This window comes from Pinus tabuliformis, chromosome 6 (assembly GCF_031772625.1).
Source record: "Pinus tabuliformis cultivar Carrire ecotype Pingquan chromosome 6, CPIR1, whole genome shotgun sequence".
Classification (NCBI taxonomy): Eukaryota; Viridiplantae; Streptophyta; class Pinopsida; order Pinales; family Pinaceae; genus Pinus; species Pinus tabuliformis.
In genome coordinates this window covers 1,740,034,003-1,740,049,991 of record NC_142292.1, presented here as the reverse complement: position 1 = coordinate 1,740,049,991, position 15,989 = coordinate 1,740,034,003, and the positions used below count along the sequence as shown (strand labels likewise).

The 15,989-nt window shown below is 35.5% G+C and overlaps 1 protein-coding gene across 1 annotated transcript; it reads right to left on the bottom strand.

Annotated features, from left to right (window-relative positions):
* Positions 1 to 7,309: 7,309 nt before the first annotated feature.
* LOC149265858 (WRKY transcription factor 42-like) lies at positions 7,310 to 14,870 on the bottom strand. Its single transcript, XM_089406188.1, has 4 exons — positions 14,577 to 14,870; positions 14,106 to 14,477; positions 7,965 to 8,078; positions 7,310 to 7,831 (listed from the first exon to the last, which is right to left on the bottom strand). Exons 1-4 carry the CDS (start codon positions 14,739 to 14,741, stop codon positions 7,322 to 7,324), a joined length of 1,161 nt encoding a protein of 386 aa, XP_089262314.1. The 5' UTR covers positions 14,742 to 14,870; the 3' UTR covers positions 7,310 to 7,321.
* Between the last annotated feature and the right edge of the window lie 1,119 nt (positions 14,871 to 15,989).

The window sequence follows — 15,989 nt, the reverse complement described above, 5'->3', positions numbered from 1 at the left end:
CAATAGCTTGGTGAACTTCTCTGAGTTCTTACTTGTTATTCTTGTTCCCTTTACCAGTGTGTGTTAGCGAATGTGTATATGTAAGTGGTCATAGGTGGAAATAATGTTGGTCTCATGAGTTTACAAGGCCCTCTGTGAAACCCTATTTGGGTCATAATTTTTATTTAAAATTCTATTGATAACCCTCCTGTGCATTACGACATGAAGCCTTTGAGGCTATTTAGCCTTGGGCTTACACTCTCATACATATTAAAAGGGAAAAACCCTAATTGTTTCAACCAATGGTTAACACATTTTGGCCTTTTTCTGCTTAGTTAACCCTCTAAACAAAGTTAATTATTATTCCATAGTTGTTATTGTTTCCTTCTTGGTTAATTCATTTGACAATTTTCATTATTCTACCTCTGGTTCAAAAATAGACCTTTCAGTTGCGCTGATAATTGAATTACTACCCTATGAGGTCAGTTGGGAGCGTTTTCGCGCTAGTTGTTGTAATTCCTTCTATCAATTTTAAATGGAACTTGAAATTATATGTCATTCCATGTGAGGGAGCTCTTAAGGCCCTAGGTATTTTGGCGAACAACCCACGCAAAGGCCATGCATAGGAGTCACTATCAAACCTAGTGAATGAAATGTTAAACCTATTCTCATGACAGTCCAATTTTATAATTGGTGTAATAACATATTCCACTGTCTATATTACGGTGCCATGTTTCATTCGGCCATGGACCCGAGCCTTTCTGATCACCCAACTTGAATAAATTGTATATGTCTCTATTCATTCGTCAAACTCGGTTCATTAGTGTTATTTGTGTCTTTGTTTCAAAGTATTTGAACACAATTCTTGTCAGCCTTTGCAAGTTCATTTTTATTTATCATTAGTTATGTATTCCGAACTCAACTTAATATATTTGTATTCAATAACAAGATTCTCTGTTTTGTATTCTGAGAATCGAGATGACTTGAATCAATTTATGTTGCCACCAGGACTTATATATATATATATATATATATATATATATATATATATATATATATATATATATATATATATATATATATATATATATATATATATATATATATATATATATATATATATAAGTTACTTATTACTCACAGGTAGTAAAATATGTGGCGTTATTCATCAACTCAAGGGAAAACTTTGATTTTATACAACCAAAGGGAACAAAATTAAAAAAAAAAAATGGGCAACATATATATATATATATATATATATATATATATATATGTTGCCCATTTTCCTTTTTTAATTATGTTCCTTTGGTGTTATAAAATCAAAGTTTTCCCTTGAGTTGATGAATGACGCCACATCTTTTACTTCCTATGAGTAATAAGTAACTTAATGAATTTATTTGCAGCATGAGTTTCTTTAATAGAAATAGAGGAAGGAGCAAGGGCAGGGGTAGAGGAACAGGGAACAGGGACCAACATGTTCATGTAAGGAGAGATAGAATACCAAGGGTCTCAATTCATTTCGATGTTGATCCTCAAAGAGTTAAGGCAATTAATCCATAATGGTGTGATCAATTTGTTGGGTTAATTAAAACCTCAACCTATAGCCCAACCTCAATCACAACAACCTCCTTTTTCTCAACCACCCTCCAAAGGTGTTCCCCTTCCTCCACATATGTCTTCTCCTTTGGTTAATCCAAATAATGACGGTTGGGGGCCATTTATTTATGCACAACCTCTATGTTCAAGGTAGGGTTGGCCTGATGTTTCTCCACCCAACCCTCCTCCTTAAGCACACATGTCACGCCTGTAATATGATGCTTCTAGTGTCATACATACTCCCCTTGCAATACCCCAACCATCCACACCTACTTCACAACATGCTCTCTCTGCACTTTAAGCTTCCAAGCAGCCTACAATATTGGCTGGTCCTATTGGCCAATCATCAAAATATCCAGTTATTCCCTTACCCGTTGCAAGTGAGAAAAGGAAAAATGCTCGAGCCACCTCTTCTAGTTCTTCTCATGGTTCATCACATTCAGTGACATCACCTCCACAATAGGAGGAACAACAAGCAGAGTCAACTCCTCCTCATAGGTATGGGAATTAGTCTTGGTTTTTGTAGTGCATTACATTTTGGTACAAACTATTTGGCATGATTTTTTAGCACTATTCACATGTTTATAAGTTGATGTTACTCATTTAATTTGAATTTTTGATGCTGCACTTATATTTTTGATGGCTTATCTAGTGAGGACAAACATTATGGTTACATATATAAACTGCACTTTATATTTTTGTGGTACAACATTGGACATAAATGATTCATGGAGTAACAAGGAGTATGAGAGGCACAAGGTTTTTGGAGTATATATGATGATATTTTGATATGGGAAGTGTGAATTTATCTTATATTTGTTGGATGCATATGTATTTTATGGTTATGTTTCGTTTATGTTATGTTTTATGATTATCAACATAAATGGAGATTTATGAGACAAACAAAGCTTATGGCCGACATTTCTAATTTATTTATGCATTATAGTAAAATGAGAAAAAACCTAATCGAATGGATAAAAAGAGTGTCCCACCTATTAGAGTCAAAATCTTGATTAAAATTCTTTATAAATTTCCTTTAGAAATATCTCCTCTTCTCATATAGTAATCAACGTGATTAGAAATTCAACTAATATGATCTGTTAAACTTGAAAACTTCCAAAACAATTTGGAGCCTCTTTAAAAAGAGGGGAGACCTATGAAGGCAAGAGAGAGAAATGTTGAGGGAGAGGTATGCTCTAACTTTCTAGTTGTTATATTTTCGTTGATTTTAATTTCTCATAAAAACTTGGGGATAATCCTAATGGTGACAACAACCTTATATCACCAAGGGGCGACAAACTAGGTGACTCCATTGAAATTCCTGAAATTTTAATAGGTATCTTGTATTTTTCTTATTCATTCATTGATGTTTGAATATCCGACTACCTTTTTCAGTGCTAACAACTATTTATTTGCAGAGAGCAAGCTACCCATATATTCAGTCGCATTAAGGATTTCATTTCACTATCATTCTTGCTTGTCCTCAAATTATTGTATATGATGCTTTCACATTGCAGTAGTCTGTGATTGGGCTAGTTAAAAGATTTCACAGAAGCTTGCCTTTTTAGGATTTTTGGTGTACTTCATCTCATTTAATAAAATCAACCTTTCATTCTTCAATCATATTTCAAAGTATCTATGTGTATTTAAACATAATTTAATTTCAATAGTTCTTTTATCATTTCAACAACTTATGCTCTATAGAACTTAAGGCATATGCCTAAGCTCTTATTAGCTCGTTGCCTTACTTTCTTCTCGTAGTATCCATTTCTCTATAGAAACTTATGCCCTTCAACATAAGCTCTGATTAGCTCGCCACCTGTTTCTTAACATCTCATTTAAATTTCTTGGTTTCCTTTTTCTTTTATCTATTTTTGTTTCTGTTATAAATATTGTGTTTATATGTATATATTGTTATTCTAATTGTTAATGTGAATATTTCCTTGTTTCCCTTTTATATCCAAAAATACAAAAAAATCACATAAGAATAAAACCACATTTTTTGTCTAATTTTCGAGCACACCGTCTCATTATCTCGTTGTGATAACGAGATTCGAGGAGTTGATTTGTTTAAAGTTTGTTAATCTTAAAACATCATCAACATCTTTTTGCGACCATATTGGGTAAATGTTTCCTTAGTTTCCTTTGAATCCTGATCAATGTATGAATATTAAATCAGTTGAATAACCTAACCTTGGCTTTTAGATTAGTGATCAGACCAACATAGCCCATCCTCTACTTGATTTTATACTTCAAAATTCAACTTATAACGAAGAGTGTGCAAGTAGGTAGGCCATCATCTCCAAAGACATAAGGTTGGAAGAAAGGAGGAAAGCTCTACAAAGGAAAATACACCAACGTGAACACCTTAATCATCTTTAATTTATTTTCTCATAACTACTGCAAACTGATTTTAATTCACGACAATTCAGTGTGATTTATAGCCTCGCTTGATCCCACAATTAAACAATCAACAACATATTTCCAACTCCTTACTCGATTATATCTTGAACAACACTTCTAATAACCAACAACTAGATCACGATTGGTCTGTTATAGCTCGTGAAATTGACGAAGCTGATGAGTGAGAAGATTTGATTAACTAACAATGTGAACATGAACGCTAGTGCGTACATGATCCTCATCATTAACTTTGTGCGAATAGTGAACCTCGAAGTTCCTAACGTCTTAGAGGCGATAGTATTGAGTATACTCCCATCAGTGAAATACAATGTCTTAGGGCTGTCTTAGAGGTAGAAGTTCATTGTTGGTTTCTCCAAAGCCTTACCAGTTTGTCACGAACCACCTCACCCTCTAGAAGAATCATGTCTGGGACACAAGTCAGCCTTCGAGTGCTACTCAAGGCTCCACCTCTTATGGGTCATCTTCTTCTAGTTTTGGTTCAATCACAACTTTTTCAATTTTGATTGGTTCTATTTATTCATGTTTTAACCCACAACCATCAAACACTAACCCTGCCAAAGTCATTAGGAAATTTGGACTCTTTTAGTTTGAAGAAGACGCTAATAAAAACAACAATAGTACTTCCGTGAATCAATGAATCAATGTCAATCTAGTGGTTATATTATACTATTCCTATAATATATATATATATATTTATTTATTTATTTATTTAGATATAGATATAGATAGATAATTTGTAAATGAATTTTGCTTTCATAAAATCATAATCCAAAGTATTTTTGGTGGTGTTGAGTCGGTATAATATTGTTGTTCTAATGTATTTAATATTATACCACATGATTTTATGGGCACGCTCAAATGACCCCATTGAACGAGTTTACAGAGGCGGCCCCTCAAATGACCCGACCAAACGAGTTTACATGGGTACCCTCAAACAACCCGATCGAACGAGCTTACATGGGCGCCCTCTAATGACCTGATCGAATGAGTTTACATGAGTGCCCTCAAACAAACCGACGCAACAAGTTTACATGGGCGCCCTCACATGACACGACACGACCTGACTGAACGAGTTTACATGGGCAAATGAAGGCACATGGGAGCGTTGGACAAACGGACTGCATGAACGTCCCATTCTAGGGAGTCTAGAACCCATTGTACCATTAGGGCAACAACCACAAGTCTTCATTCTAGTCTTCCCATGCTTCTGCTCCAAGATGGTCTCTTCCCAAGATGTTATAGGGCTCCAAAGTCTGCTTTCTCAACTCACAGGCTCTAGGGGACCCAAACTATTAGAGGGCTCTAGAAATTTCATCCCAACACACAGCCTCCACAGACCTAAGCCGAGACATGGTTGTAGAGACCTCTATATCAACGCACAACTTCCAGGGACCCAAGCTATTACAGGTCTCCATGGATCCTATGCTTATGTTAATACATAAGATCACTAATAATTTAGCATGTTGATTTTGGATGCATGGTATATGCATGTGGTTGCTTGGTTATGTGTTGTCATTGGCTTGTGTTAGAATATACAGGGAAATAGTTAAGATGATCTATCTTTCTATGATAATTGTTTGTGATGTTTTTTTTTTTACTTTTTCTTACTTATTAGCTTCTTCAGTTATTATTATGTTTGAATATCATCAAACAAATACCAAAACAAGAAGAACATTTGTACACAAGAAAACATATTGTAGACTACAAAAATAGGGCTAAAACCTCTCCACTTGAGAGGAAAACCTGCAAAATCTCTTCTCTTCTTATAGATTCTTTAATTGATGAATTCCAATACCTCTAGACTAACACCAATACCCTCCAAGACCAATTCCAACCTTTCTAAATGATGTGCTTCCCTTGTCCAAGTGAAACCCTGTCAAATCTCTTCTAGCATCACAACATTGACCCCCAACTTCAGAATTTTGGCCTCTACTGTAGGTCTAAAATTTTCGCCCTCTGAATAACTTTTCCATTTACTTGTTTTATGGGTTACCTCAGACTAAGCAGGGGGGGCCTTTATTTATCATTGGCTTGGTAGTTTCTAAAGTGCTCGGCTTCAGCCCATTTGGGCTGGGAAGCCAATAAAACAAGAAAAAAAAGAATGAGTGAAGTACATCATTACTTATTTTCTAAATAGAATAAGTGAAAGTACATCATTACTTATTTTCTAAATATATTTTTATTCTTAGAGTGTCTACATAAATAAATAAATTTAAAATTGTGATGTTCTAAATATGTATTTATTTATTAGATAAGAATTTTTGACAAATAAATTTTGAAACTAAAAAACCATTATTTTGGAGTGAATTGCATCTCTAGAACTATTAGAAACTATTCAAATTTAAAAATGAATTAGAATATGTTATTGTTAATATATATAACCAATTCTTTTGAGAATTAAAATTTTTTTATTTCAATTTTTCCAATGAAATTCCAATTCAAACTTATAAGTATAGAATAAACTACCTAACAACTCCAAGTTCAAAAAAAAGTCCACAACTACAAAATTTTCATTGTCCAAATTCAAATTGGAACTTGATAACTCTATAATAAACTACCCAACAACCCCCGAGTTCAAAGAGGACGTCCACAACTACAAAAGTTTCTTGAACTAATGCTTGCCAAAAGCACGCAGCATAAAATAACGCCCGAGATTATGTCCATTGCAGATTCTGGCATCCAAATCTTTGAACAGTCTGGATACATGTTCATTGCAAAATTTGGCATCCAAAGGTATGAGCAGTCTGGATACACTAAATTTGCAATCCACATAAAAATACGATTATAATCAAAACACCAACCAACTAAAGCATTTATACCATTCCCATATATTACCACTAAAATATTGTTATCACCTACAACCCGTGGATAACCCACACACCATTATAGGATCACAAGTAGGCATCCGAAATATAGGCGATACGACAACAGTATAGGCGACTTCCAACGGCATCAATCAACTCTGATAAAAATGGCAGTCGTACATATGGAGCGCTTCAATATCTGGGAACAATATATTGCTGATATGCACCATAAAAGCTAAAAGTTTCATGCAATACAATATTTTGAGATAACTAAAAGAAAATACATGTTCCGCATTCAGAAATGAATTTTACATGCATCGTTCATCGCTTCTGCCATGACTTCAGCGAATAGCGTGCACTGCAGAAGTTCGCTTCAATCTGATCCTTGCTTTGGTGATTTCTGATGTGCTGCTGGTTTCTGATGACTTGGCTGTTTTAACAGTGTCAACAAAAGAATTTCAGAGTACAGATAATACTGTTATACAAAAGTTGTAATCACTATTACGGAATATATGAGACTACAAATATGCTTGCAGAGTGTATTGCGTCCGAGGAGGATATCTGGGCATCTCCTGGGTTGGAGCACCTAATTTGAGAATAGAGTCAGCTGCAGTGTAGTTGGGATCCGCCTTTATTAAAGCCACAGAATCCATGCTTGTTGAGTGATCGAATAAATTGCCCATATCTTTAGGCAATGGAGTCAAGTGTTGGAAACTGCCTGTCGTTAAATGTGAGGGCTGTAGGTGTAATCCTGGATTAGGCTGCTTCACCTGTTGTGCTGAATTAAGCTGATTCTCTGTGAAATCGAGAGTGATTGTTGGAAACGTACTGAACGTCGATATTCTGGCAGTCGAAAAGGGTATGAAATTTTTGTCCGCTAAGAAGTTTTCTCTATTCAGTCTCTCACCAATAAGTTGGTTGGACAAGCCGGCGTTCATGACAGCCATAGCTAGAGGACTCAGAGAATGAGTATGCTCACCTTCATAGGTTGTTACCACGATTGTGGGGTCTTCGGCGGATCTCTGAACCTGGACAGAATCATGAAGAATTTTAGCAAATAACATATTTAAATCAGCAAGAATATTTGAATGTATTTTATGGTCGATATATTTAGTTTCAGTGACAGATTTCCTTCATGAAAGTAGCAAGAGAAGGTCGAACCTGTTTTTTAACTGGGCAACTGGGCGCTGCAGAGCACTTGTAATAAGATCTAGGACGTGGATTGTTTCTTGTCGTCTTTTGCCCGTATTTTCTCCAGTGGCAGCCGTCGCTTATCTGATTCGAATGCATTAGATCAGTTACGTTATACAGGATGGGAAAGCAAGAATATATCTAAAGAGGAACCAGAACACATAGGTTACAGAGTATAAACTTGGAAAGTTAGTTGTTGATTTTGACTCTGGATCATCTCTGTCGAGCGTACACGATCCAGCCTATTTATTAATGGGAAAAATTTAAAACTGAATTTGATCAAATAAATAAAAACTAATAAATGAGATTAAATTTAAACATTAAAAATTTTTTAGAATGATTTAGAATACATGAGCTTCGATCGTAGTTGTGGATTCGAAGTCTCAGAGAGTTCAGTCATCAAATCAACGATTGGCTTTGGTGACTGGCCTTCACATGACCCTAGTCCACAAGGCAATGGCCAATTTCATTTTGACTGACCTTCAAATGACCCTAATCCACGACCCAATGTCCAATTAAAAAAGTATTTGCACTAATACAGTGATATGGGGTTTAACGGTGAGTTTCGCTGGGTGAAACCTACGAGATGAGGGTTCAAATCTTATTGAGTATATATATGACCTGTTGTGTCTTGGCTAGAAGAGTAGGCGACCCCATAGAGGACGTCTCCGCTCTTGTTGAGGTATAAGTTTCCTGCTATTGTGCGGCTTGCAGGTTGTTGCACCTAGCCTAAGTTTATAGTGGCAGCCAGTTAGATTCTCTTGTTGAGGTATAAGTTTCCTGCTATTGTGCGGCTTGCAGGTTGTTGCACCTAGCCTAAGTTTATAGTGGCAGCCAGTTAGATTTGATCCTGGGTCTATTCAGGGTAACTCTCACCAGTTACCAATTATCCTAGATACAAAAAAAAAAAAAAATTTATCCTAGATTCAAAAAAAAAAAAGAAAAGAAAATATTTACACTAGTGACAACGTGAATCCATTGTTTAAGTATTTAACTATTCTGTCATTTAAAAAAAAATTGGTTATATTGAATGTTTTTTTTCTCCAAAAATTATTTATTTGTCTAAAAACAGAGGAATTTCCATTTTTATTAATAAACTCAATTATTAACTTTGAAGTATGCTTCGCTTAACTGAATTTATACTCTCTGATATATTAATAACAAAGCAAACCATATATAAACAATAAAATCAGCCATCATGTGTCCCGTCGACCATATATAAACAATAGAATCAGGCATTATGTGTCCCATCGCTTTGTCCGGATGTTTTGGATTTAACAAATAACTTTGCATTTACTATAACAAGTTCGTTATCTTTAATAAGGTATTTAAAAAGAAATAAAAACGTGTACATATATATATCAGCTTTTAACAAAGAATTTTGTCTGGAAACCAGAAACGTAAGTAAGTATATTTGTATGAGTAAAAATAATATAAGAAAAATAATATGATTATTTACTTTTTTATCTCTACTATTCTTTAAATACAAGATATCTATTTTTCTTTATTAAAATATAATTGGTCCAATTAATAAAATAGTTTAATATTATATTTTAATCAAAATATAATATTGTTTCGTAGATATCATTACAATGTCCAATCAAAAGTAAAAAAATATAACTATTTAAAACCTCTAACAACACAATTTTCTCTAAAAGAAAATTTACAAAGAACTTTTGCAATAAAAATTATAGGTCTAATAATAAGTGGACATTGCATTATGATGCAAAACATCATTTACAAAAATGACACTTGACAATAAAAATGAATATATTTTAGAGTCAATTTTTGGACAATAAGAGATAAAAATTGGAGTAAATCATTCTTGATTTATGGTGTCCATTGTTGTCTCTTCATATTGAGTAAGTATAAATATGGCTAGGATCACAAAATTGAGAGGTTGTCCATTGTTGTGTTGTCTAAAGAAATTGTTGCTTGGAATCCAAATGGCCACAAGGAAAAATTTGCCTAGAGTGTTTTTTCCTTTAATAATCTATATTCCACATGAATACCATGGGTTGTCTTAAGACGAGAGCCCAAAATTTACCTAAAGTATATTTTCCTTTAATAATCTATATCCCACATGAATACCATGAGTTCTCTTAAGTCGGGAGCCTAAACACACTATAGTAACTTGACTGAGTCAAGTTTATCCTAGCCACCCTAACAATGCCCCCCTTAAACTTAACTCGGGGAGAGTAGCCTCATTCCAATCACTTTGTCGAAGTGTATATAAGAATGTTACCATCTACTAGAATATATATATATATATATATATATATATATATAGAGAGAGAGAGAGAGAGAGAGAGAGAGAGAGAGAGAGAGAGAGAGATCTAACCAACCATTGTATCCGCCAATTATCTAGGATAGATTTTCATTTACATTGTTCGTCAACCATCTCACATTCATGGATTCCCTCTCCCCCCAAATCCCCTCCCCCAAGCTTAGATACTAGTAAACTTGCCAGCTTGGTACCTATCCAATTAAGTCCATACCACAACTGAATAGCTCCATTATGATGCAAAACATCATTTACGAAAGGGACACATAAATAACATTATCTTTTGATGATAAAAATGAATATTTTTTAGAGTCAATTTTTGGAAAATAAGAGATAAAAAATGATTAAATCAATTTTGATTTATAGTTTCCATTGTTGTGTCTTCATATTGAGTAAGTATAAATATGGCTAGGATCATGAAATTGAGAGGTTTCCCATTGTTGTGTCTTCATACTGAGTATGCATAAATATGGCCATGATCAAGAAATTGAGAGAAATGTTACTTTCTAAAGGAAATGTTGTTTGGGATCCAAATGGGCACAAGGAAAAATTTCCCTAGAGTGTTTTTTCCTTTAATAATCTATATTCCACATGAATACCATGCATTGTCTTAAGTGAGGAGCCCAAACACTATAGTAACTTGACTGAGTCAAGTTATCCTAGCCATCGTAACAATCCCCCCCTTAAACTTGACTTGGGTAGAGTAACCCCATTCCAATCACTTTGTCGAAGTCTATATAAAAATGTTACCATCTACTAGAATATATAGGTACCAAACATTGTATCAGCCAATTATCTAGGATACATTTTCATTTACATTGTTCATCAACCATCTCACATTCACACATTCCCTTCCCCGCCCCCCCCCCCCCAACTCCCTTCCTCCAAGCTAGGATACCAGTAAACTTTCCACCTTGGTACCTATCCAAGTAGGTCCAGACCACAACTCAATAACTCCATGTGCCACTGCAATACATGATGATCAAAATATTAAGGTTTTATAACACCTGACTTGAAGCTAGCGTATGAGACACCTGCCACCCTCATACCTATCCAAGTGGTTCATTCCAAAACTTGAGTCATCACATGATGGTTTGCAACATGTATGCTTGAACAACATGTCTTACAACTTTTTTTTTCTTATGCCTACCTATGGCCAGATTTCATAGCTTAGACCAAAAAATCCTTAGGGTGTCCACACACCATTATTATTATCATGCTACTACGATTCTCATCACACATAGGGTCCTTATTTATCCTCAAACACCATTATCCCCAACTCCATTTTCTCTTCCATATGACCACTCTCTCATTACATCTCTAACTTTGTTGATCCATACCATAACCTGACCTTCCAACACAATTTGCACTCACGAGATCCACACGATCCCTCATTAACATCTCTTGTTTCCATTTAGTTGACAGTAGTCTCCTTTATCATGGTTACAATAGCCTTTGGTGCACATGCACAATGTTTTCCTCGTAGCTTCCCCATGACCTTGAAAACTTGATCCACCAGTGATGGAACATGTTCCACTGTAACGACTTAAAAATCCAAGCATTCTCAAAAATATATTGGCCATGCTTTTTCCCAACATTTATTTATTATTTAATCAAAAGAAGGACAACCACATGAGAAGGAAGGTCTTTCATATTTTAGCATCTCCTTCATCCAATTGATATAGGATTTCCAATGACTAGAAAAACAAATGCCCAGTTGTTCCACAATATGCCTTTCCACTATAGCTTTGCCACACCTAGTCTCAACAACGTGTTTTTCAATGGCACCTTTGACTTGGTTACCCTAAAAAACATGCCTTTCCATGATGTGCTCACCATGTTTGGCCTAAAAATGATGCTTTTCGATGACACCCTTTCCCTTTCTAACCTGAACAAGATTCCTTTTCACAGAGGTATCCACAACCAAAACAACATGCATTCTTGTGGTGCCTTTATTGAATATCATAATTTTGTATGACACATTTGGTGTGCCTATCTTGAGCACAGTGCCTTTCCACAAAATCCATGGCCTAGTTGGTGTGAACATGATTCCATCTTGGCACAACACTCACACTGTCCACTCAACAAAACACAACCCGTGAGGAATTTACTCTTCCTCTGCTTCTGTGGCATCAAGCACACCGAGATCACGACATCTTTATCCAAGAAAATGATCTTACTATTTATCACCTCTCATTCGTAACTCGCCTTGATACAGTCAATGTACACATTTCAGAGGCAAAGATCACGACCGCATTCTTAGCATTTCCATTTGTAGTACAAGTTTTCAACTATACCAAAAAATTTTTGGCCTTGTTGCTTACACTCCAATGGGGTCATGTTTACAATGTTGAATAGCACTAATAACACTCTACTCATTCTTGGCCCCAATTGGACATTTTTCTCACCTAGAGCATAGCGAATACATAGCTTGATGTCTACACAACTTCTACAATTTCATTCTTTTCCTGGCCTTTGTCTTCTATGCTAGTCTCTCCTCAATTACCTATCTCTCATCCTTGGCTAGCTGATGCATGAAGAGGTGAATGCCACGTTCATGATCATTATTTATTCTCTTTGGTAGCTCTCATGAAATTGACTCCCTTCTCTTCTTTTTCACTACAAGTGACAATGTCTCATGCCTTCTCAAATCAAAATAATCTCTAGACTCCTTTAGTGACTTTTTCATCTTCTTCTTACCATTGCTTTACTACAAGTTGTTAGGATCATGAAACTCAGAGAAGTGGTGGTGTTCAAAGACACCATTGCTTGGGATCCAGTGGCCACAAGGATAAATTTACCTTGAGTCTTTCCGCCATTAAATAGGCTATATTCCAGAAGAATACCATGGATTGTCTTAAACTTGAAGCCTAAAAATTGTTGGGAACTTGACGAAGCCAATTTTACTTGAACGGCCCTAATACTATTCATAAATCCAAAAAACTATAATAAATGGTAAATGCAAGCAAACAAAATAGGCAATAAATGCAGGTGGAGCAAGTAGAAAGAAGATCCACAAAGTGTAAAATGAAATTTTAATAGTTACCATTCATAAATCCAAGTAACATGAGGATGGGAGCTTATTTGAATTAGAATTGTTTTCCCTATATGAATACCAAGAATTCAGGGCAACTAAAATATTTGATATTGGATGCCCATAAATAAAATATAATTTTAATAAATAAGTAAAATATACATATATTACTCTATAACAATAAAAGTTTATTATATAAAAATGATAACATTTATTTTACAATAAAAATGATAACATTTAATTTTTTAACTATTATCATATGAGAAAATTGATTAAAATTGTATTTTTCGATTACCACATATATATAGTATAAAATTCGTTTTAAATTTTACAAAGCAATTTTTTAATTTTAATTTCCATTTACTTGGTATAACTAATTTTATACCCTTATAAAGAATTTTAGACCCTGATCCCGATCTCAATATTTTAAACTACCTCAGCAGCTTTCGCATTTATTGACAACTATAAGTCTGTTATCATTACTATTATTCTAGAATTGGGGTGGAAGTCAGGCATCCTTCATTTCATTCTAGATTTCGGTTTATCCTTAATTTTATTCAGATTCGGCCAGAAGCCCGTTATCCTTAATTTGTTTTAGAGGAAGGGTAAGTGTAAAGGCAATCGTTGATTGTGCGTCTCAAATGACCCGGATCTACGGTCAGTTACAGAAGTCTAAGAGTACTTTCCACGAAATTGCTAATTTTTGTTGATGCATATTAGACGACCCGGATTTTGATGGCTATGGACTTGTTGACCTAAAAAATTACATATGAGAAAAGCAAGAATCTGTTACCAGGGATGTTTCACATGTTGTCCGCACTGCTACGATTCTTTTGGGCGCGGCCGCCATATGTTCGCTGGACCAATTGCTCAGCGCCTTGTGCTTCTTGTTTGGTGACTCGTCGCAAATTATGCCATCATCCATAAATGAACCCCCATTCTGAATCTGGTCTGGATGGACGTAATTTCTCTTCCTTTTCTTCCAAGGCAGCTGATCTTCTATAAATTTAGCCTTCTTCCCCTCCATTTCCTGGACTCGTTCATGACAATTCGATAAAAAACAAGATTGACGTGAAACTGCACTGCTGGAATCGATATGAACAGATTTTGGAGACAATATTCTCGAATTGAGATTATGTTTGCTTGGGTCATTTCCATTGCATATCTGCAGAATCACAAGGAAAACGCATCAAGCACTTATGATTCATGACTGCTAAGCTAGGTTAAATTGAACCCTAATTAGCTTTTCAAATGCCATAGATACCTCGCTTCGATCAATTCGCGTCAGCCGTTGTTTCTTCTCCAACAGAGACCTGACATGCTTCTGCAAGTCATTATAGCTACTGCTCATCTGCTTCAGCATGACATTTAGCTTCTGGTTCTCCTCGTTCATGCGATTTATTTCTCGCACGAGTATCGTCATCTGCATGAATTGCACGCCACCACTTTATAAGAATATCCTTATTTTCAGGTACGGGAGAGGCTGTTAGATCTACAGGACCAAGAAAAATTGCAAAAGTGATGACAACGTTGAGAGCAGCACCTCATAGTTTTTGCTTTCCATCTCGTTTATGCTACTCTTGAGCTTCAGTGTTGCTACCGGCCTATTTTAAAGTCTTGGAAATATGCAGACGTGTAGAGGGGCGATCGTTGCAAGAAAAGGGATCAGCTGAATGGTATCTGTGGAAGCCCTCCGTAATGTATTTATCGTGTGGTATCGTTGACAAATAAAGGGAACCCGTGAAGCCATTGCAAATTGGCATTGTTGACTCGCAGAAGGTTAAGAGAATCCGTCCCGATTTCCACCGCATAGACTTTGGAATACGATTTGCATGAAGTTGACACATTTGTACATAGCGTCGACTTTGTAGTCGTTCCATTGACGGGGAACTGGCCATTTGACATTCATCCTGGTCAAGCGTCCTGAACCTATGGTTGTATATTCCGGAAATCAATTGGGCATAACCAAAATCAAACAATTGACTTTGATCATGCACATTACATTTTGTTCTAGAATTCTGAAATCTTCCATGTTCAATTGGCCGTGGTGACGGCTTTAGAATTGAAAGCCATGTTGCTTGACAGGCTTGTTGACCTGATCGTTCCATCATATTTTAAAATGACTTGCATAATCAACTTTATAAAAGTGTAGGGTCCTGGAACATCAACGCGTTTTAAACCCAATATTTTTTTGGATATGTTGTGTTATGATTCCACGTTTTGGCTATCAAATATATTGTATTGTCCATATATAAAGTCAAAATGAAAAATGCCCATAATTTTAATTTTATAAGTTGATGTATCTTTTTGACTTTCAACACCCGAAAGTCCTACATTTCATGGTCCTTGCACATTAAAATAGAGTCCAAACGAAAAAAATAATTTTAATGTTATCCGTGGAGCCTCGAGGTACGTTTCGAATTTCAACGCACATTAAATTCCACACTTATAGTCATTATTCCAGGGGAAGCGCGGTCAGGTGCACACACCCCACCATGGGGACAAGCGATTCTTATTTCCAATCCCATAGTATTATAAATACGTGTTGACAAGCAAGGGAAATAGTGCTTGCTTTTTCTTTTCACGACATGTGAACAAATGAATGGAGCGTGGAGAGACAGGGGAGTGCTATTTCCCTCCCTTGTCAGCAAACATTTATAATACTATAAGATTAGAA

What these genes read in the sequence shown, in the direction of transcription:
- LOC149265858 (XM_089406188.1), bottom strand. Translation starts at nt 14,741, where the DNA reads ATGCAGATGACGATACTCGTGCGAGAAATAAATCGCATGAACGAGGAG. An exon ending in CGCGAATTGATCGAAGCGAG is followed by an intron (nt 14,478 to 14,576) that starts GTATCTATGGCA and finishes GTGATTCTGCAG; the next exon opens with ATATGCAATGGAAATGACCC. An exon ending in CAACATGTGAAACATCCCTG is followed by an intron (nt 8,079 to 14,105) that starts GTAACAGATTCT and finishes CATTCGAATCAG; the next exon opens with ATAAGCGACGGCTGCCACTG.